This window comes from Bombyx mori, chromosome 12 (assembly GCF_030269925.1).
Source record: "Bombyx mori chromosome 12, ASM3026992v2".
Taxonomy (NCBI): domain Eukaryota; kingdom Metazoa; phylum Arthropoda; class Insecta; order Lepidoptera; family Bombycidae; genus Bombyx; species Bombyx mori.
Window position 1 is genome coordinate 2,436,676 of NC_085118.1, and position 22,573 is coordinate 2,459,248.

A 22,573-nucleotide genomic window follows, 5' to 3' on the forward strand; every position below is an offset into this window, starting at 1 on the left:
ATTAGTACTAGAGGTCCCGCAATAGTCGAATTTTGACTATAATTAATTGGAACTGTAAGTTTGAACACTATTAAGATTGTATTTTATACTTCTATAAGCACAAATTTCGCCAAGACTAGATTATAAAAAATATTAACAAAGACAAACAATATTTAATCTCAATTTGACAACAGACGTCAAGAACAAAAGTTTGACAATAAATAGTATGCATGCGTGTGTGCGTCAAATACATGGTATGTAGTGTGTGTAATGTTTTCTTTATTGATTTAATGTATGTTTGATGCATTATTTTAAAAAAATATTAGCATTGTGCACTCCTTCTCTATATTCTCTATAAGTGTGGAAAATTTCATACTCCTCCGTCCGCACAATTTTAGTAAAAAGGGATACAAAGTTTTTGCTTCACGTATTAATATATAGATATAATATGTACCCTCTATATGATTTATGACATAAATCTTAAAAGAACTTATAAAAAGTTATACAGCTGACATAAATAGTATCTTGAATATAAAAACATATGAAACATAAGAACTGTTACATTATATACAATGTGTCCGTGCACCGTTGTTGGAGACTTATGGGGGTAAAATATGCGGTTTTTTATCTATCCCTATCACAATTTTCTCTTGGCCCCTCCAGCCTGAAAATATCCTGTATTATGAGAAAACAATTAAAAAATAATAATTGACAGGGCTAGTTTCCATGACAAAAATAAAAAATAAATTTATAATTTTTATTTTATTAATACACTTTTTGTTATTTTGTGTTGTGTTGGTTGTTTTGAGATTGAATAAAATGTATCATAAATTGATTATCTACATTGTTATTTACGTTATTACACTATACTTTTTTGATTACTTTGGCTTAATATCCTGAATGGGATCATCAAAATAAATCAGATCAGATTTAAAAAAATATGTTTGTATTTACTGTTCACTTCGAATTTTTCTTAAAGCTAGGCTTTTATTATTATTTTTAAACTATATTTTTATTCGTTGTTAGTTTTTTCACATAAAATCTGGTTATTACTTCAAATATTTTTGTCGTAATATGAATAAGCTGATTAAGTAAGCTATTTAAGTTAAACCACTTTTAATACTATAAACACGTTATACACCTACTGCCGTATTTCACACCGAAATTACTTTTTGTTATCTATTGCTTATGTCGGTGGACGAGCTCACAGCCCACCTGGTGTTAAGTGGTTACTGGAGCCCATAGACATCTACAACGTAAATGCGCCACCCACCTTGAGATATAAGTTTTAAGGTCTCAGTATAATTACAACGGCTGCGCCCTCCTTCAAACCGAAACACATACTGCTTCACGGCTGAAATAAGCAGGGTGGTGGTACCTACCCGTGCGGACTCACAAGAGGTCCTACCACCAGTAACCTTCATTGAAATGCTTTCGTATCCACCTGAAAATAGACTAATAATGCTCTGCAATGTCGGTGCAGGTACTAATATGAATAGCGTCTCAAAAACGAGCCCAAAAACGGTGTTATCATAAATGAACAGAATCGACGGCCTCACATCACACGGTCGTGAGTCGGACTCAGACAATGGGCAATTACGGGTGCGCGCGCATACCTATACCGATATCTTGACGTATGGTATAAAAAAAAATCACTTTTTTATCACTTGAACGGCTTACGTTACCTGATAAAAAAAATATTGCTTTGATGCGTGGACGAGCTCAGGGCCCACCTGATTTTAAGTGATTACCGAATTACAATGTAAATGCCGCCGCCTACCTTGAGACATGAGTTGTAAGGTCTCACTTTTAACAGTACAGCGGCTGCCCCGCCCTTCAAGCCGAAACGCATCACTGCTTCACGGCAGAAATAGGCAGGGTGGCGGTATTTACCCGTGCGAACTTACAGGTCATCCTACCAGCAGTAAAATGACACTGTTGTCATCTTAATATGGCATAGATTTTGACAGAAGCTTCTTCTGTGTAAATACTAAAATCACAGTGGACATCGATTTGGATCCAATATTCGATCAATTGTTATTATACTTTCACCTTTTGTAGAATTTTTGTGGAGTTTTATTAGTTAACTAAGTATAACATAGGAGAAACTATATCGCATGACTGTGTGATTTCGGTATAGAATGGCACCACTGCGTCTTTTCTCTTCTTTTTTTTTTCTTTTTTTTCCTACCTAACCCGAGAGCCTTGAGAGGCTATTTCAGCTTAACCTTAACTAGTAGGTGAGCTCGCAGGCCATCGCATTGATGACCCACAGGCAGCTTCACCGAAGTGTTTTAAAACTCGTTAATAGAAATCCAGTTCCGAAATGTAACTGTATTCTTTAGTTACGATAATATCCGCGAAACAAATTTCATCATACTACGTATCTTTATTAGATTGATTCGAAATTTCTATCAACTTTATGGCTTCTGTAATAAATATTTTTTTTTTAATTCAAAACCTATATTTAAAAAAAATCCGAACGCGTGTAACTTTGGCATTGATCTGTGAACGGTCCCGTAGAGAATAAACGTCAATAATCAAAATAATACTCCTACTTAACATCGCTTCGAACTCACTGAACTATTTTTTAAGGTTTGTTGTAAATTGTCTTATCCCAATTTTTTTTAGAATTTTCTGTTTGAAAAGCATGGTTTTGACAAGCTTAGAGGTAGTTTATAGGCTTCAGAAGACACTCAGCATCAGTGAGAATATGAGTTCTTCCACACATCTAGCGAGGAAAATAAAAATGTATGACACCCCTCATTGAACGAAACATAAATATATATTTATTTATTTAAATAATAAAGATTCATAATTTAATTTGTACGGGGTAGTATCAATACAGTCTGCAAGAAAACTGGCTGTAATAAACCGACAGATTTGAGGGTAGAGTCATTTGCCATTCGACCATGGAACCATACAACGATTTGACACTTTTAACTTGCGTTCACACCTTAAAGAGTTGGTGTTGAAAACATTGAAAATAAAGAGAATAAATGACCAAACTTTTGATTCATTTGGTTGGACAATTTGAATTATTTTAACTTAACACAATAAAAAGGGAGCAAAATTTTTAGTTGAAATGGTATAGAAGTAATTTTCGTATAACGAGATTTGAAGGTTCTGCTGTTGAGAACTACTTTTTAACGTGAGGCTGAATGGTTACCGCTGTTCATGTCAGCAACACTAAGATTGTATAGTCAGCTGTTTATCTTTTCTTATAAGCTGACGCTCACCGACCTGCCAATAACCGAGGCTATAAAGACCGCCGAGGACAGGAAAACGCGGGGAAGTATACTCGTAGTGCATCGAGCGGTTATTATTTCAAACTAGACACGACCTTCACCAATAAAAAAACCGACTCAGACAAACAAGATTAAGACGCTTAATTGAGTCTGTATGGATATTTCAGTATATCCATACTATATGGATGTTCCAGTATGGATAATGCAGTATATCCATACTAATCTTTAATCAAGAAGGTATGGTTGGTTCGCGGCAAAAATCTGGTATCTACCCATGCTGGAATGCATTACACCCCACTACTAGTGCATGATGAACGATGACGGACTAAAATGTTTACTGATCCAGAGAAGATGCAGCCAAAAGCTATAACTCTTTCAGACTACTTAGTGAAAAAAATTCACTGGGCAATTATATTTGTAAGATTGGCGTCTTGGAAATTTTAATGGTAATTTTATTTAAAAAAAAAACCAATCGCTTATAGCTTAAGCTGTGTAATGACGACACGATTTCAATAAATTTGTTAAAGCGAAATGAAGCTATAATATGATCGCCATCAACACGCTTTCCCTTCTACTGTTGACTCTATACGAAGTGACTTTCCGTGTAATTTCATTGTGGTGCCCTTTCCTAGAAAGATAATTAACCCGTTTTGTTTAAATATTTTGTCAAAGAAAAAATCGGCTCTGTCAATATATGAGTAACGCGAGCTCCTACACGCAAGCTAAGTCTTAGGTATTTGGCTTTTAATTATGTAATGGAAGAGATCGTTTTTATTTAGACAAAGCACGGTCAAATATTTTTCTTAAGTTATTATAAAACGGTTTTAGTAGTATTGTAGTGTATATAAATTGGATATTATAATGAAGAAGTGGCAAAATAATTTAAGGACACATTTAGCTTAAAGCGATTTGAACATTAATTTATTGTTCGATGTACGAAGATGGTGTATAAATGACAAGAGAAATTAAAATTAATGGAATCACTCACCTCTGTCGTTAGCTGTGGCTTTTAGACTTCCAACGAAAGCTCCAATCCTTATGTCTTCTTTCACACGAAAATTATATCTTGGTTTATCGAATAGCGCCGTACCGACTCCCGCGGGAATAACAGTCATGTGGACCGCAGCAGCTTGTGGTGCCGCCAGACCTCCTCCATCAGTAGCAGATACTTCTAGACGGAACTTCTTATCTTTATCAATCAGAGCCGGCTTCGTAACTAGTATCTCTCCGCTGCTCCGATCTATCCTAAAAATATCGTTCTCGTTCCCACTGATAATTCTGTAAGTGATCGTTCCGAATCTTCCCGAATCAGTGTCTGTGGCCGACACCGCTACTATTGGCTCGGTAGATGATATCCGTCCTTCCTTCAATGACACATTGTAATCTTTAACGGTGAAGCTTGGTGCGTTGTCGTTGATATCGACTAGTTGGATCTTCACAACGGCGGTCGTGGACAGCCCTCCTGCAAATAAATATATAATTGGTCGTTTGATTGTTCGTATCCATGTAATGCTATGTTTAATTGACAGCGGCTTGATTTATTCCGTTGTCAACGAGTTTTGCAAATGTTAGCGAGAATAATTGTAAGGTTTTATTGGTTGCGTGTGCCCGTCGGTGCTCATCTCAGTTACAACGTACTTACATGAATGCAAGACGTGGGGCCCGACCGTTTGATTTGTTACCACGTTTTTTTTATTTCTCTTTTGTTACAAGAAAAAAACATTCAAGGTCATAGATACATGAATAAGGAATTAATTATCCAATCATGTTTACCGTAATAAGAAATGGCTACGTAATACTTTTAAACACATTCATGGTGTTTTCGCTTAAATTATGGGGTGATGTTTTCAAAACTCATCGCTTGCTGTACTTGTTGAGACTTTTAAAGGGTCAAAACTGTTTATTCTATGTGTAGCAGCACATTTTGTTACATTGTATTCTGTAAACAATATTATTTTATAAACTAAGTGCTGTAATCGCACGACCAAATGTTGGAGAACGCGTGAGAAGGATTCCGAACGTGCTTTTTAGTACAACATAATGTCGTCAAACATGATTTTATTTCAAAATATTACCGCAACTATAAGAACGAAGAACTATAATAAGTTTATATATTTTTTTTTCTTAGATGGGTGGACGATCTCTCAGCCCACCTAGTGTTAAGTGGTTACTGGAGCCCATAGACATCCACAACGTAAATGCGCCACCCATCTTGAGATATAAGTTCTAAGGTCTCAAGTATAGTTACAACGGCTGCCCCACCCTTCAAGCCGAAACACATTACTGCTTCACGGTGGAAATAGGCAGGGTGGTGGTACCCACCTGCGCGGACTCACAAGAGGTTCTACTTATGGGCGCTGATAGTTGTGCAAAATGCTATTATCATGATCTCGTTAAAAATTCTTAGTTTATCAGTAGGTAATTTGTTATTGATATTTTTGTAAAAACAAACGTAATTTTTATATATTACAAACGTATAACCGACCTCTTGAAAATCTTTATATATTTCGGAGACTTGTTAAAATTACGAAAAATTTAATGTGTCTTTAGGTCCTTAATAGGAACAATGGTGAACACGAGACAGCACTACTCAGCTGCTGGTAGGTATGTACCTGTATCGTTCAATTTGTGGCCCTTATACATACACGGCCGAAAACGTTTCCCAAATTCTCGAACATGCAGGCGGGCGGCTCCACAAAGATGCACCGCATTGGTCCAAATAAAAACGAGAGGAAGTTAATAGTCGCTCGTTTCTCGCCCCATGAATCAGAACGGAGCCGACTCGGAAGACGTTTGCGGAATTTATTCGGGACCCGACAATCCGCCGGTCACATTCTGAGCAATGGGAACTTTGCACCGATGCCATTGACTGTTTGATTAACGAGAATGATGTCATTTCGGTTTACTTGCCGAATAAATATTGCCTTTAATCAAATTATTGACGTCGGTGATCGGAGGACAAAAACTGTTCATTATAAGCGGACATTTTGTAGTAGAATAAATCACGCCCTTCTGCCGGCATACGTGCAGGGAAAGTCGACATTTACCACTGCTATTAACAATGCCTTTAAATAACTAACAACTGTCAACTAAAGGATTAATTCTCCATGACATTTCCAGGATGAAGCAAACAAAATATCTCTTGCAACCAAAATACGACTCTCTTGAAAACATGGCGCGCTAAATACCTGCATACATATTGCTCACATATAAAAGTAGTACTAAATGACTTCTCGCTACAATTTTTCACCGCGACGCTTTCAGCAACGCAAAATGCAGCTTTATTTCAATGCTTTATGAGGTCAAAAAGTCACAAAAATGAATTGTACAATAAATTGGATACTGTTCTTTGACGGTTAGTACTATCAATGATTTAATGATGAGCGTTTTTTTGCCCAAATGGGTAAATAGCATTACCCTGCCCATTTCTGCCGTGAAACAGTAGTACATGTCTAAAGGTGGGTGGCGGCATATATTCGGTAATCAGTTAATATCAGATAAGCAGAGAGCTCTTTTCTTAAGCAGATGCTTAAAAAAAATTGAATTAGAATCGAGTTAACTTAATCTTTAGTTACTTATGTTTCTTCTTCGCATAATGCCGTCCACTATTACAGATTGGCAACCGCTAAGGCTCTATCCGCTTAGGATAATTCAGAACGGAAAAAAAAAACATTTAAAATACTACAACTTAATGTCTCATCCAGTACTTATTATTAATTATTTATTATATAGTATGTAACGTTCTCGTATACTTGTTCAATTTACAAAGTAGGACAACATTCCGTTCGCGCTTCTCGCTAATCTAGCTATCTTGTAAATTAGTTTCGTGATTAATCACCTCAAACAAATTATTAGTTAGATCCATTTAAATCGATACCACCTAATCAATTGAATTCGAATTTTGTTATTGTTTTATTTTTGCAAAATCTTCATCACTTACATAGTCTTGTAATAATGGACGGTGTTTATTAGAGTTCTTAGTGAGTTATGATGTAAACAGTCTTATTCCCAACGACATAACATCTCTATTGCCTTGAAATAGCGCTCTTTCACACTAGAGATACAGGTTCGCTTTCGCAGCATACATTGGTAAAGTAATGGACTGCATCCGTAGAGACTGATAACCACCCCCCCCCCCCCTTACTCCTCAATACCAATATAAAATACGATTTAGACGAAATAAATTAGAAAATCGTTTATTCTTATTTCAATAATAAATCTCGTTTCTTCCAATTATCTAATTGTCCGTTAAATATTTACCATATCGAATTTTCTAGGTTGATTATATCAATGTGAATCAATATTTACGTCGCTGCTAGAGTAAATATTTTTTTCGGGAACAATTGGGATCTTTAATTATTATTATTTTTTTTATTGCTTAGACGGGTGGACGAGCTCACAGCCCACCTGGTGTTAAGTGGTTACTGGAGCCCATAGACATCTACAACGTAAATGCGCCACCCACCTTGAGATAGAAGTGCTAAGGTCTCAGTATAGTTACAACGGCTACCGCACCCTTCGAACCGAAACGCATTACTGCTTCACGGCGGAAATAGGCGGGGTGGTGGTACCTACCCGTGGGAACTCCCAAGAGGTCCTACCACCAGTGAAAAATTAGACGAATTTATTTAAAAGGCTTATATAGCTATGTTAAGTGTCATAAATACGTTTGAGAACTTTGAGAATACAACCTCGTGCCTCAATGATGAGTGGCATCATTTACGTTGTCATACCTATGAATTCTGGTAAGGAATCAAATCGAAATAGGACACGCATCCTCCACGCATCTTGTACATTAAAAAAAAAAGTTCACAATTCCAGAAGATTATTGTTCTATTCACATTGTTCAGATACTTTTAACGGCCGTCTGGTGTAGTGGTAAGTGACATGGTCACTACACAAGGGGGTCGCGGGTTCGAATCCCGCCAAGGGGAGATATTTGTATGATAAATATAAAATGTATTTTCCAGGGTTATGGATCTATATTAAATATAATATGTATGTGTATAATAAAAATCTTACATTTATTTCCGTTATCTGGTACCTGTAACACAAGTTCTTTACAAACTTACCACGAGACCAGTTAAAGTGGGGTGATTGTTAGTAAATATTTATTATTTAATTATTTACTTTTGTTTATGTTCTTTTTCTATGTGAATTATAATTTTGTACCCAATATAAATCTAATATATACCAACCTCGATCGGTAGCAATGACTGGAAACTCATATTCACTGGTATCTTCGTAATCCAAGGGCGAAGTCACGCAAAGTTCTCCTGTGTCCGGTTTCACTGAGAATCTGGTCTTCGCCAAAACATCTCCCAGTGTGTAGTTGACGAGAGCATTGACACCACAATCAGGATCAATGGCAGACATCTGTGAATGAAATACATAATATTAGTAGATGAAAGGGAAAAATATGTATGGCCATAATTTATGGCTGGGAGGTTCTGTATTTTCTCACTGATCTTAAGAGATTAGATCAAAGTTTCCTATAATTAATAGGAACTATAGTAATAGCGGCCATATGGTGGGAGCTAGAGGAAGCTAGCTACCAAAAAATGTAAAGATACTTTCATTAAAGATGAGAGAAGAGAAGAAAGAAAGTAGATGGTCGTTTACTTTTTGAATATTTCCAAACAAACACACATGTTTTTATTCTGCAAGATTCTCGACCGTGTTAAATTATATTATCTACTTTAATCTAGTTTATGCACGAAAATTTAAATGTTTGCACTAATCCGCGGGTTTTTCATTTTAAAATTTTGTAATGACACGAGCAAAAATGTGTTTCTAGTCAGAAGAGGAGAGTCGACCACCAACGCAAAGTAATAAAATTAACGAGTAAAAATAATGACATCATAAAAAGAAAGTAATTAAGAGTATCTTTATAAATATGCGTAATTTTAGAACTTGTATCCTTTATACAGGATTTATTAGGGTATTTGTACGTACAGATTATCAATTGGCGTGTAACAAAAGGTTTCTTACTGAGACTCCTGGTAAATGCACTGCGACTAATTGCTACCTCTACCAGCTAGTCGAGATAGGAATCGTAATTAATTAAAGCCATTTATTTCACGTGAATTGATCCTCTGAGTGTGAGGTCCAAAGGTATTCGTTTAACTATAAAACCTTATTTTATATTGAAATTAATTTCCTTGATGCAAACTAGGTTTTCGCGAATGCTATCTTAACTAAGAACCTTAAAACATTACGAATAAAATATATTGGTAATGGAGAGCAATTAATTGTGAAAGAAATAAAGCAACGAAATGAAGATCTTGAAAGTCAAATAAAACGAGATATCATCGACATGGCTCATTAAAAAATAAACAGTACGAAACATACTTGATACGACGATAATACCGAGGAGCAGACCTCGAAATAAATCAACACCAAGTAATACATAGCAACCTGTCCAGACTGAAGACAGAGATAATGAAACTCTGAGGTAGCCAAAGATAATGGAACTTTAAAGAAAATCTATATAATGCAGACGTAATATGAACGCTAAAAGAGAGCAGCCGACAAATTGACTTGTAGGTGTTAAGTGACCAAAAAGAGGACGCCGTACATCGTTGATAATTAGCTTAAAATCATCGTTTATTCTTTATCTCCTGGATATTACGTACGTGACAACGCTTCTTGATTAATTGCATTCGCGTCCAATGCTAAGATAAATGGCGGTGTCTGAATGTGTGAAGTGTATTTTACAAGATTTTAAACTTTCTTGCTTCGAAGATACGGTCTAAAGTTACATTATGATTTTGTTAGTGCGAAACAGTGTTAGTTTTAGTGATTCCGCTAATGGTTTCATTCTTGCGAGCGTCTTATTAACATTGGTTGGTCATTGATATAAATTACTTGGTTATTATAGAGTTCATAAGGTTAAATTTGATATGCTTTCATTGCTAATACTCAATATTCTTCTGACGTTATTTTATTTGTCTTTGAGATATGAAAATTAGTTTCGATTTTAAAGGCATCTTAGAGTTTGTTTGTCTTTTTAGAGAAAAGCAACTTCGCACTCCAATTTTTAATCATCTTACATTGGATGGAAAGTTAATTGACGACAAATATATTTTTAATACTTGTCTTCACTATTCTCGTAAAATGATTCACCAACCTACCACTTGTTCTCATGTTTGGATACAGTTCCCTTATCTCTGTTATTTTATCACGTACTGTCACTGCAGAAGTAATAAATATGATGATATTTCCATGAACCATTCCGATCAATTTCATATATAATTGTATTGGCTATAAAATTTGTACTGCTAATGCAAATGCAGCGAAATAGTCTTTCAGAGTGGATAATAGCCTATCTGCTCTTTTCAGCAGGAGTTAAAAAATTTTTTTGCATAATATTATAATTTTTTGGTCAAAGAAGCATGAACTATTCGCAATTTTTTTAAACTACCTACGTGTAATTCGTCATCAATCCGGGCGTAGCTACTAAAATTGAGATCTGTTTTTTGCTTTATACATTTTGAATCCCAGATGCTATAGATTGATTGCACTGTCGCATGTCGTACTGTCGGAAAGGTTGGTCCGGTTCTGGAGCCGGTGCTGTGAAATTTGTGGTTCTCCCGACCGGGAGACGTGACATATTTACGTCTTTCATTCTACTCTGAGTTTAAAGGTTTTTTTAAATTATTTTTGCGATTTAAGTGTTTTTTTGGCTGAATCGATTTTAAGTTTTGATTGTGGGCAATTTTAAAGGTTTCAGTTTGAAATATAATTGGATTTAAATGGAGTAAAAACAGATATTAAAAACTAAACGATAATTTGAATTTAAATTTGTGTATCTGTGCAAATTTTCTATGGTATATAAAATATGTACATACATTTTAAATGGGCTGAAAATATATTGTTTCACCGTTTAACGTGGTCACGTATAGTGAAAAACTTTTCGGGTTTTCAGATTCTATTCTAAAATTTGATCCGTTCAAAATGCATTTTATAACCAATTAAATGTATGACAAAAGTTAAGCGTTGTAGGCGATTCGATTTTTAATTGTAACAGAAATATTGGGTTAAACATTTCTTAAAAGTCACATTTTCAACCGAAGAACTTATCTATACTTTCAAACTTATTACAAACATCAAACAGACTTAAAAGCTCCACAGAACTTTCACCTGACAATCTTTAATGTCATTTTCTAGTGCCTCACTCAAAAAAAATAGTTTATCTATAAAAATGTAATAAACTGACCGAAGTAAATAAAATTGAAATCACTTACCTACACTTCAATATGATTTTTGAACAATTTCACGTTATAAAAGATATTTCGAACACCAGTAAGGGATGCTCTTTGAGTAATCGATATTTAAGATTTGAAAACAAATGTATGTGACTGTAACAGGCAGTCTATTTTGGAGCCGAAGCAATTATGTTATCTAGTTTCAAAAATAAGGCATCCGCTATGCATATAGTAAAAACAAGAATTCGACTTCATATATCAAAGTGGATGATGGTATGATTAATAACTATGGACTTAAGCAAATATTTCCAATCGAAAAGACGGCATGAAATGAAAAGATTTTTTTATTCCATAGATGGGTAGACGAGCTCATCGCCCATCTGGTGTTAAGTGGTTACCGGAACTCATAAACATCTACAACGTAAATACTGCCACACACTTTGAGAAATGAGTTCTAAGGTCTCAATATAGTTACAACGGTTGCCCCAGCCTTCAAACCGAAACGCATTACTGCTTCACAGCAGAAATAGGCAGGGCGGTGGTACCTACCCGTGCTGACTCACAAGAGGTCCTACTAAATCTGATGGTCAACTGATGAACCGTCTTGTTTAAAAATCAATAATAAAACCGCTAAATCAAGAAGATATTAAATGAGTAATATCCTAAACATGATTTACGCTCAGTCGAGAAGCTATCGATACTTTTGACTGTATCGGAACGTCCCTACATGTACAGATAACGGCCTTCACAATGAGATTTATCGTTTACTCACGGCACTACTTATTAACCTTTACAGAACATGTTAGGTCATTTTTAATATTGTCACTAACGTCTCAATTAGTCTCACCGGTACCGGTTTCTTGAGTTTAATGAAACAAAACGAACGCCGCATTAATGGATTTTAGAGATTCAAGCGTTATGTTTTTTTTTTGTTTTTTTTTTTTTTTTTTATTTGAGCGTTTTTCGTTAATGATGTCAAAACGTTCGTATATCCTTGAGTTTGAAGTTGAAATTGTACCTAAAGCTCTCGTCTATGTCTATTGCGCCATCCAAGGTTTGAATGGAGGAGTTTAGTGGGAGGCAGCGACTTGGCTCTACCCCTGGCATTGCTGACGTCCATGAGCGACGGTAACCACTTACCATTAGGTGGGCCGTTTGCTCATTTGTAGGCACAAAGGCAATAAAATAGTAGAATGAATTTAAGTATACATTTTGTAGAGCTTACTTTATTCACAACATTTTTTTCCCCTTTTTTTGGTTCGGCTTCTAATGTTTAAATAGATCTTATTTTAACAATGACCGCATTAGCGTCTTTAATACATTAATACCAGGGTAAATTTTGAAATAATTTGTTATTAAAATTATGATCTTCTCAACGTCACAAGTAAGGGTGCGTCACGTTATTTTCTTAAATTTCTTTGTACGCCAAACATAAAATGGAACAGCAAAAGAAGAACTTCACCCAAAAGACGACAACCGGACTGCAGTTTTACGAAGTCCACCCAAAACAACAGTCGCTGAGTTCGGACATTCGTAAAGGACATTGTAATTCAAGCTGATTGGCACACAATAATAGTATCAAACATGGAACCTTTTTAAAAATTGTCCGCTTTAAAAGGAAAAAAAGTCGAACAACAAAACACCAAGCGTATAAACTGTCTACAGGACAATACCAGGGATGGACTCGGGGGCTAAATCTATAGTTGAAATTTAGATACACTTGCGTAATAAAAATATTAATGGCTATTAGTTGTTCCAGCTCACATTTCGCAAAATCTTTTTTTTTATCTTTGAGAGTTTACTGGTGGCCATTCCAGTTTTACCAGGGGAGGTGGACGAGCAAGGGCTCAGCCAGGAGGGGTGGGATTTGCTAACAGCTACTCGCAAAATCTGCCGACCACACTGCAATATGAGTTCGAAGTGTCGATTGCATTATTATCGCTATTTCAAACTTCTAAACGATCTATAGAGCTGATTCTGATTGGACATTTGTAAAAATTCACGAACCCAATATAAAATACAGCCGAATCAATTTAACGTGACTCATAAATTGGAACTTAATTTTTTTTAGATCAGTACTTATACATTCTCCATCTTCTATAAATATGTATATACTTCAAGCAAAATCAACGCTTAATATTGATGCATACTCCGGACATATAAATTTTTCATAGTATATTATTTAAAAACGTAAGATATGGCCGTTAATACCACACCGTGACCGAATAGATTAACATTATATTAATATAATCATGTTTCTCAAGTTTCTGTGGAAATACAGGGATGAATAATGTAAGGTTTGAGACATAATTTCATAATTAATATTGAACAGGTGCGTAGCTTATTAGTGCGTAACATAAATCGACTGCCCGACTGCATGAATTTATCCCAAAATGATCTTTTTTATAATAATATTGTTTATATGTTTGTATAAATATATGTTTTATGGTCCATACCCTTTATTGCAGGGATCCGCAAACTTATTTTGTCTACTGTCCACTTTGAGAATAAATTATTTTTTACACTCCCCCACATTTTTACACCTACTTAAATAAACACTATAGCGGAAGCTCAGTCGGTGTCTATGAGTCCTCCTAGATGAAATTACAAGCGCAATTAGCGAAGGAGGCGATCCTCCCAAACCTCTACACAATGTCTCAATTTTTTTTCGGCTCTCTTACCGCCCCCCCTTAACGCCTTCAGGGGGCGTTATCGCACACTTTGGGAAAGGCAGCTTTATTGAATGGTTCTTATTTCAACTGTCACGTGGCTTACTAATACCTTAATCTTATCACAGAATGAGTTTACAGGTTTTCAAAGAATCGTTCTCGTCTATAGGGATAAACACATGTAAAGAAAAACTTTTATTATTTAAAGCTCTTTACTATTTAAAATATTTTTTCTTCAGTGTCATTCAGTGTTACGTAGTGAAGTCTGTCATTGAGTAAAGATAGAGTTCAGTTTTGTATAGTTTATTAATACTGTTTACTGTTTAATTTTTAATATTAATTTTAAAGGAGTTTAAGGGCTTTAAATATTGTTTTCTTATTATAAATATAACAGAAAACGCAATTAAGTCTTCTATTGCTTATTCATTCTGAAATACACATACAATGTATGTAAACCCCATTTAACGTGCCACTTCGTAGGAATGATCAAAATAATATAGTATTAATAATATATTTTAAGATTCAGAAAATTATTTTCAATAAGTACAGTCTATAGATACTTGTCTCAAGAGATTTGTAGTATTATTAGTTTTGTTTTACAAATGAAAGTAAACCTTAGTATTGAAACGTTAAACGTAAGAATACCAAAGCAACGATTTCAAGGTAATTAAAAAAGGTACATCGAAATTTGTGCCCTGAATTCTTGAATATAACTCGCAACATGAGACGCCGAAATACGTTAGGTCGGACAAATGCGCATTCGTGCAACCAAAAGTCACCCATAAAGCTGCTGCGGGAAGACTTAATGTTATTTAGTTCAACATGTACATACGACGTTGCAAATTTAAAAAATGAACACTTTCTTTAATAATTATCTTTAATTCGAGTGTTTGAATACCTCATTTAAATATTTCAAGTTTTTGAAACGTACTGTTTTTTGGACTTAATTTTTGAGGTCAAAGAAAATAATGAACATCGCTTTTTTATCTCTCGCGTGTAAAAGATACTGCAGATAGCGAGCGACAAATTCAAATGCAGAATGTGCTACTTTTTTATTTTTAGTCCTTATAAAGATATTTTGAAGAGGTCTGATATAAATATCAGCGAAAATAAGAAAACGAAACGACACATGAATCACATTGGCTGCGCAAACACTAATCCCTTTGCAGTATTTATTGAGTGTTACCAAAAACAAAATCGAACTCAAATTGAATAACTTAACAATATTTAAAAAGGGAAAAATAATTCCAATTGACGCGTAGGTGTTACCCGAGTATAAATATATGCATTTTATTGGTAATCCGATGTGAGCATGTGAAGTGTCAACGTATGTCAGCAGGGTGGCCAGCCGACATTATAGGGATGGGAAAACTGCAATATATAATATATATTTAATTAGCTTGAATTAGAGTAGTTTTAATTAGCTGTTATACAGCACAATTTATATTTTAACATCATGTATCAAAGTACGCCTGCAGTTCACTGAACCCCAAGGAAGCACTTAAAAATGAGTAGACAAGTTTTTTTTTATTGCTTAGATAGGTGGACGAGCTCACAGCCCACCCGGTGTTAAGTGGTTACTGGAACCTATAGACATCTACAACGTAAATGCGTCACACACCTTGAGATATAAGTTCTAAGGTCTCAGTATAGTTACAACGGCTGCTCCACCCTACAAACCGAAATGCATTACTGCTTCACGGCAGAAATAGGCGGGGTGGTGGTACCTACCCGTGCGGACACACAAGATGTCCTACCACCAGTAAAACGAGTATCTACAAGTAATTAAATATACTTACCTACCTACCTACCTATCTACAGTTAAATAATAAGTCACTTCATGCCGGTTGCGCACAGCATACTCTAGTACTGTCTAATAAATAAATCTTATAACAAGCAAGTGATGTTAGAAAAGAGAATACTATGAATTTGATTTAAAGAATTTTATGTTACCGAATACTTTTTGATATTATTTAATATTTATAGGAATCCCATAGTCGCGTAGGACCGGTCTTTCATGGCGGATCTTCGAGAAGACTTATGTCCAGCAGCACAGGTCTGTTGTCTGATGATTTATCAATACCAATAATTGATACTAAGCAAAGTTTATAAGGAAATTTATGAAGCTTAGTTTGTGGCTTTTCTTAGTATTTTTGATAAAAAACGTAAATTTTACTTGAAAGTATTACAATTATTAAATAATTTACCAAACGTTTTTAATATAAATACACGTTTTTTATTTACTACACATAAATATAGGTATAAACATCATAAAAAAAATAGTATAGAACATGGTTCATATCCATAAACAATGCTGAATAATCGATTTTCTGAATAATCGATTTTTCCCGTCACTAAGCCGGAGTCACACTTGCGGAAACGACACCCGATACAATGCGGTCGCGATGCACTTGCATGCGGTCACACGACGCCGCCTCAAATAATCCGTGAATGAGCTTTAGAAAATTAAAATTAACTAACCGTATCAATCAGCTATTTCGATTTGGCACTTATATGTGTTCAGTGAAGTCTGTAGGTCGGGATTTAGATCTGTAACACTGCGTCTTCATCATCAGTCTGTCGTTTTAATAAGCAAATTAAAGTTTATGGTGGAAGATTATGAAGAATTGAGCAGTTTTGAAGGAACCAGAGCAGCCTAACGATTTTTATTACATTACTTTTTACACTTTCAGATATACTGATTGGTAAACAAGACACTATTTATAAATTGAAATCCAATAAATCAATTACATTGACAGAACATGATATTTGACATAGCTATACTACTTACCGCCAAAAGTGCATACCATAGATTATATACCTACGAAAATATGCACTACATGACAGTTATAGTTCAGCTGTTTTTTTTTTTAAGTGATTTTATGACCTGGTATCTAAGACCTTTAAGTCATGTCTTATTTTAATTTATATTCTTATTTTTATGAAAAATGATAATATGGAGTGAAATGAAATGAAAATGATTAATTTGAGACATTAATCAACTGGGATGAAATTAAATGAAATGAGATGATATGGGATGAAATATAATCTTAGTAAAATGGTGGTCATTTACTTTTTCAGTGGACTTTTTGGAGGATCCCGAGAAGTTGCGTCCAGCGGCTTTGTGTTATTTTCCCACATTTGTGCACTTTCACAGATATTAAACAGTTAATAAACCACCGTTATTACACATTTAAACCTGAAGAAACACTAAATAGACACAATAAAACAAATCACACAACTTCACTCCTCGCGTTCCCGCCAAAAAGTCAGTTCAGCTGTCAATGTCATAAGTAACACAGACTACATTACACTGAAGTAGGAAACCTATGGAAATGAAACGTCAACAAAAAATTCGTGCCACTGTGACGTCATCTGGCCACAAAACATGGCGGCTTTAGTGCTGCCCAGAAGATTTTAATGTTAGTAGGTTTTATCGATAAACGTTCTTGGCTTATTTTATTTTAAATATTGTTGAGTATGAATGTATTTGTAAAATTTATACTTTAATAGGAATTAAGTATATTGTTATGTGCAAAGATGATGTGATTTAGATATTATGTGAAATATTACTTGAGAGTGATTCAAATTTTAAACTTATCAAGGGACCGCCTGATAAAAAAAAAACACCTACAGAACATTTATTCGTTAATGAAATTACAAACGTCATTCCTTGTGACTTCCTCTCTAAAATCACTTAATTAATAAATATTTAACGAATTTACAATAGTGTTTTACTCACTGCGGAATAAAACTATTTTATTTAAATAGTTCCGAAGAGATTTTGTCGGTAGCCTTTTTCCCGAAATATCTAAACAGAATGTCTAAATATGTTTTAATGACATATTTTAAAGAGGTATTTATGATCAATAGATTCCGACCGAAAAATGGTGTCCGATTCTTCGGATGAGGGCTTCATAATGAATTTAAATATATATAGATAATAGTTTTGGGGCATCGACTTTCTTGAGATCCTATAAAATACGTTTTAATTATTATTTTTGTATGTTTTAAGCATGATAAAATATGTAATTTTATATAAGCAATCATATTTTAATCGATATCAAAGTCAATAAATAATGTACAACCCAAAACAGACGGCCGAACTGACGTGACAATGACATTTGGCGCGCAAAACATGGCGGATTTTCGGCCTCATTAGACGGAGACGGAGACATTTACGTATATTCATGCTTCATTTTATATACCCACTGAAATACTGTTATATTGTTTTCCTGCGAGTTAAAGTGCTGAGTAAGAACGAGATAGATATATGTTTATGTGTGTGCCTTCAAAATGGGTGCTATTTATATAAGCAATTGTAAGTATAGAACAATATGTCGTGTCCATACTATATAGGTCTATGCTACATTATAAACTGTTTAGAATACCAAAACCTAAAATGTCAATGAGCTTTGACGAGGAAAAGTCTGCGCAGAAATTTCCAATTTAAATATTGAGAAATTCACGGAGATTTATGTAGATTTTAGCAAACGCATAAATAAAGAGTACTTACTCGTACGACGGGATATGTAAATGTGTTGACACATATTATCCGATGTTGTTTTTACGCCAGTATCGAGTTACACTCGATCGTGAGGTCGCGATGTTCATAAGAAGCGACAATAATATATTTATGAAAAAGAGATTGATCATGCAGATAAAATAATCAGATTTCTTTTTAACAATGTTTCGTATATTATGTATATATTATATACCCGAATTTACTTTTTAAATATTACTGGAGCATATTAATACAGAAGTAATTTTTTCCTATTTTTGCTGGTAACCTTAAGAAGCTATATCCCATAGCTATATACACAGTACCCATAGACACAGCCCACTGAGTTTCTCGCCGGATCTTCTCAGTAGGTCGCGTTTCCGATCCGGTGGTAGATTCTCTACGAGATAAGAGAAGCATTGCTCTTACTAGGGCTAGTATTAGCAACGCCCCCAGGTTAGAGCCCCGAAAGCTCGCCTGTTAAGGCTACAAGCTTAGGTAGAAAAAAAATACATTATGCCTTATAGTATAAATTGAGATAGTATTAACACTTAGGACACTTAATGAACACTTTAAAATTCTCAATTCACTTCTTCTGCTTCGCTTTATGTGATCCGTTCGCTGTTTCGCTTCGGGTAGTTCCGATTACTAACTGACTTCGTGCCATCTCTGCAACACTTTTATAGTCAATACGACAATCCTAGATTTATCGAGAATATTCTGGGCAAGGCGAGTGTAGCTTCAATGTGTGTTTGAGCTATCTGACAATAGATGGAGTTGTACTTCGCGGCGTTCTCGATTTTTCTACTTCCTTTGATGTTAGTGTCTGCTATTCGGCGTTAGATGGCGTTACTCTTACGGGCGTAATAGTATTTTAGAAAACGCTACTGTTATCGTTAGGCGCAGTGGTAAAAACTACTAAGAGAATATTATATTCTGCCAAATGCTGTCATTCGAAGCATTAAATGATTAACTTGAAAGATTTTTTGATTTTTTTATAGCACGATGTAGTACGTTCTTTTTGCCTTCAAGCGCTGTCGAATATACCACTATATTGACCGCATTTATGCCGTTTCGGCAATGCCAGAAGCCTACCGCTTACAAACTTACATCTAAAACGTTGTAGCGGTGCACAAATAGACAAAAAATTTAAGATTTTATTAAATGGTGTAATGTACTATTAATTACAAAAGTGTCGGCGTCCCGTCGCGCACAACACGATGTTATGCTAAAACAAATCGTTAATTCTATATTGTATTATTATAATACTATATCGAAGGCGTGTTGGTACAATGGTCGGTTCCAATGTTTGAGGAGTTAACAAATATTTGCCCAGCGTTTGGACCCATCAGGATATTTTTGTTTGGAAAGATTTTTTTTGGGAACACTATATTATGTTGTCTTTTCGTTTTTTGGCTTATGTTCGAGTATCAAACAAAATAGATTTTATAGAACCTATTTGAAGCTTTTTCTATTTGAAGCTTAGTATATATTTTATCTGGCTAGATTGATCTCATTTTGTATGTAGACACATAATAATATTATGTTTGTAAAAGAATCTCTGAACGTCATTTTCGTCAACAAAAACACGTCCGATTAACTTGGAAATTTGCACACGCATTAAGGGCATCGTATGACAATACAATAATAATATTTTAATCCCATTCTGAGCGTGTTTGTTTTAGTTATAAAAATACATAGTAAGTAAAGTAACTGTCAGTAAGGTAAGTTCTTATTTTAAGTAATTTAATGGTATAAAGTTACAACTATTTATTTGAAGTTATACTTCTTTAGGCGCATTATGAAAATTTGATAAGAGTGAAATTTTACGATGCGCGCGCACCGTGACACAAAATTAACAGAAATGAAGTTGCCCACTAAAGAAAAAATGCTACCAACAAAACAGAAATGGAACCTCTGTTAGTAGCGTTAAATATTTATTATTAATTATTTAATAGATAAAAAAAAGAAATAAATTTAATAAAAATAAAGTATAACTTCTTACGCGCGTACATAAGTACATGCACCCTTTTTTATTATTATTAAAACTATTTACTTTTACATATACTTCCATAAACCTTTTTTCGTATTATTATTTCCAACTTTTCAACTAATTTACAGTTTTCATGGTGACGAACGCTCAAAGTGTTTTGATATTACTGACATTACTTTATACTGTCGACACTATAAAGTATAACTATTAAAATTAAACTGCGGGACACGTCGTTATTAATATAATAAATTCATTGACCAAATGTTTAAAATTAATAAATTTACGGCAATGTCTTAACGACGATGTAAAATATATAGTTTACGATTAAGCTGTTCGAATGATAGAATATTTTTGATCCTTTACATGGCCGGACGCGTTCGAAGCCCACCAAGTATTAAGTGGTTAGAGAAGTCCTCATAAAGAGGAGATCAACACATCACAAGGTAAATTCCGTCACTGGTGGTAGGACTACTTAAGAGTCCGCACGGGTAGGTACCACCACCCTGCCTATTTGTGCCGTGAAGCAGTACTACCTTTCGGTTTGAAGGGTGGGGCAGCCGTTGTAACTATGCTTGAGACCTTTGAACTTATATCTCAAGGTGGGTGGTGCATTTACGTTGTAGATGTCTATGGGCTCCAGTAACCACTTAACACCAGGTGGGCTGTGAGCTCGCCACCCATCTAAGCAATAAAAAAAAGCTCTCTTTGAGACATTAGATCTTCAAATTACACCGTCTCTTATCTCTGTTCTACGACTGCTTTGATAGAATCTGATAGGGCTGAACGGTGTCTTTTTTTATTAGCCTTCCTATTTGTTGGCAGCCTAAGGGACTATTCCCAGCTACGCCCGGATGGGTAGGTGAGCTCACGGGCTCAACCTGAGAGAATTTGATAACACTAGTTCTAGCAAGAGCAGTTTGGAGAATCTACCTCCGGATCGGAATCGCGATCCACTGAGAAGACCCGGCGAGAAACTCAATGGGCTGGGTCTACTACGGGTTAGTTCGCCCGTCGAACTTTTCGTCGCAGTCTACGAGTTCGACGAGAATGGTCACCGGGGCTTGAGGTACCTAAAAGCACCGTTAATGGATCGGGAAGATTCATAATGACGTGCTAAAGGCGACGTTGACTGTTTACCCTTCGGTCCACAGGATCGAGTATGTAATTCCCGGCGGCCGCGACAAGAAGGTTTTTGTATCGTGCCGCCTTCTCAAAGTGGCTCATTGATGCCGACTGTATATACTTACTGATTGAGTCAAGCTCCAGGTCATCATAGAGATCCACATTCCTTAGGAACCACAGTGCTCCGATGGCTATCCTGTAAGTCATTTAAGAACTAATATTGGACACTATGTATTTACAACAAATAGTGCCTTTAAGATTTCAACTCTTGTATAATCTCATTAATACGAATATACTATTATTTTAGCACAATTCAGTATTTTCTTATTAAAGCCGAGCGCGCTGTGAGCTCGTCCACTGATTTAAGCAATAAAAAAGTAAATTACGATTTATATGATATCAAACAGACAGATATGAAAGATACACTATATTTCTTTTTACTGAAGCCCATGGACATCACGTGAATGCCGCCAACTGTCTAAAGATGTGAGATCTTAAAGTTTCACTTATATAGTACAACGTCTGTCCCATCTTTCAAACCGCAACGCATTCTATTGCAAAATAATGTTGGTATGGCTGCGATCGAAACAGTGAATGGAGATTGATTGATCAATATATTACATTATTATTATATTTGGCACTAAAAATATAATAATAAATCTAAGCGACAATCCGGTATTTCCACAAGCATATAATTATTTCATCGCGTTTACTCAAACGTCCAATTATAATAGCGTACATTAATAATTATTTCATAAATTCTTTGGCATTAAAATAGCTAGCTCCACCTTAAAATTACATTAATATGTTTGCGGCTATTCTGGTATTGTTCGACATAATTATCCAGTGGATTT

At 35.0% G+C, this 22,573-nt stretch overlaps 1 protein-coding gene across 2 annotated transcripts in view; it reads right to left on the reverse strand.

Annotated features, from left to right (window-relative positions):
* LOC101746256 (protein dachsous) overlaps window positions 1–22,573 on the reverse strand; it is a 316,611-nt gene that overhangs the window by 26,786 nt on the left and 267,252 nt on the right. The window contains exons 1-3 of one of the 2 annotated variants that reach the window (XM_062671354.1): window positions 16,585–16,844; window positions 8,426–8,603; window positions 4,216–4,689 (exon numbers count right to left, since the gene is read on the reverse strand). In XM_062671354.1, the coding sequence (XP_062527338.1) occupies window positions 4,216–4,689; window positions 8,426–8,603 (652 nt within the window). In that variant the 5' untranslated portion in view covers window positions 16,585–16,844. Of the gene's footprint in view, window positions 1–4,215; window positions 4,690–8,425; window positions 8,604–16,584; window positions 16,845–22,573 lie in introns of those variants that run through there. The other variant, XM_021350126.3, reaches the window with a different exon arrangement.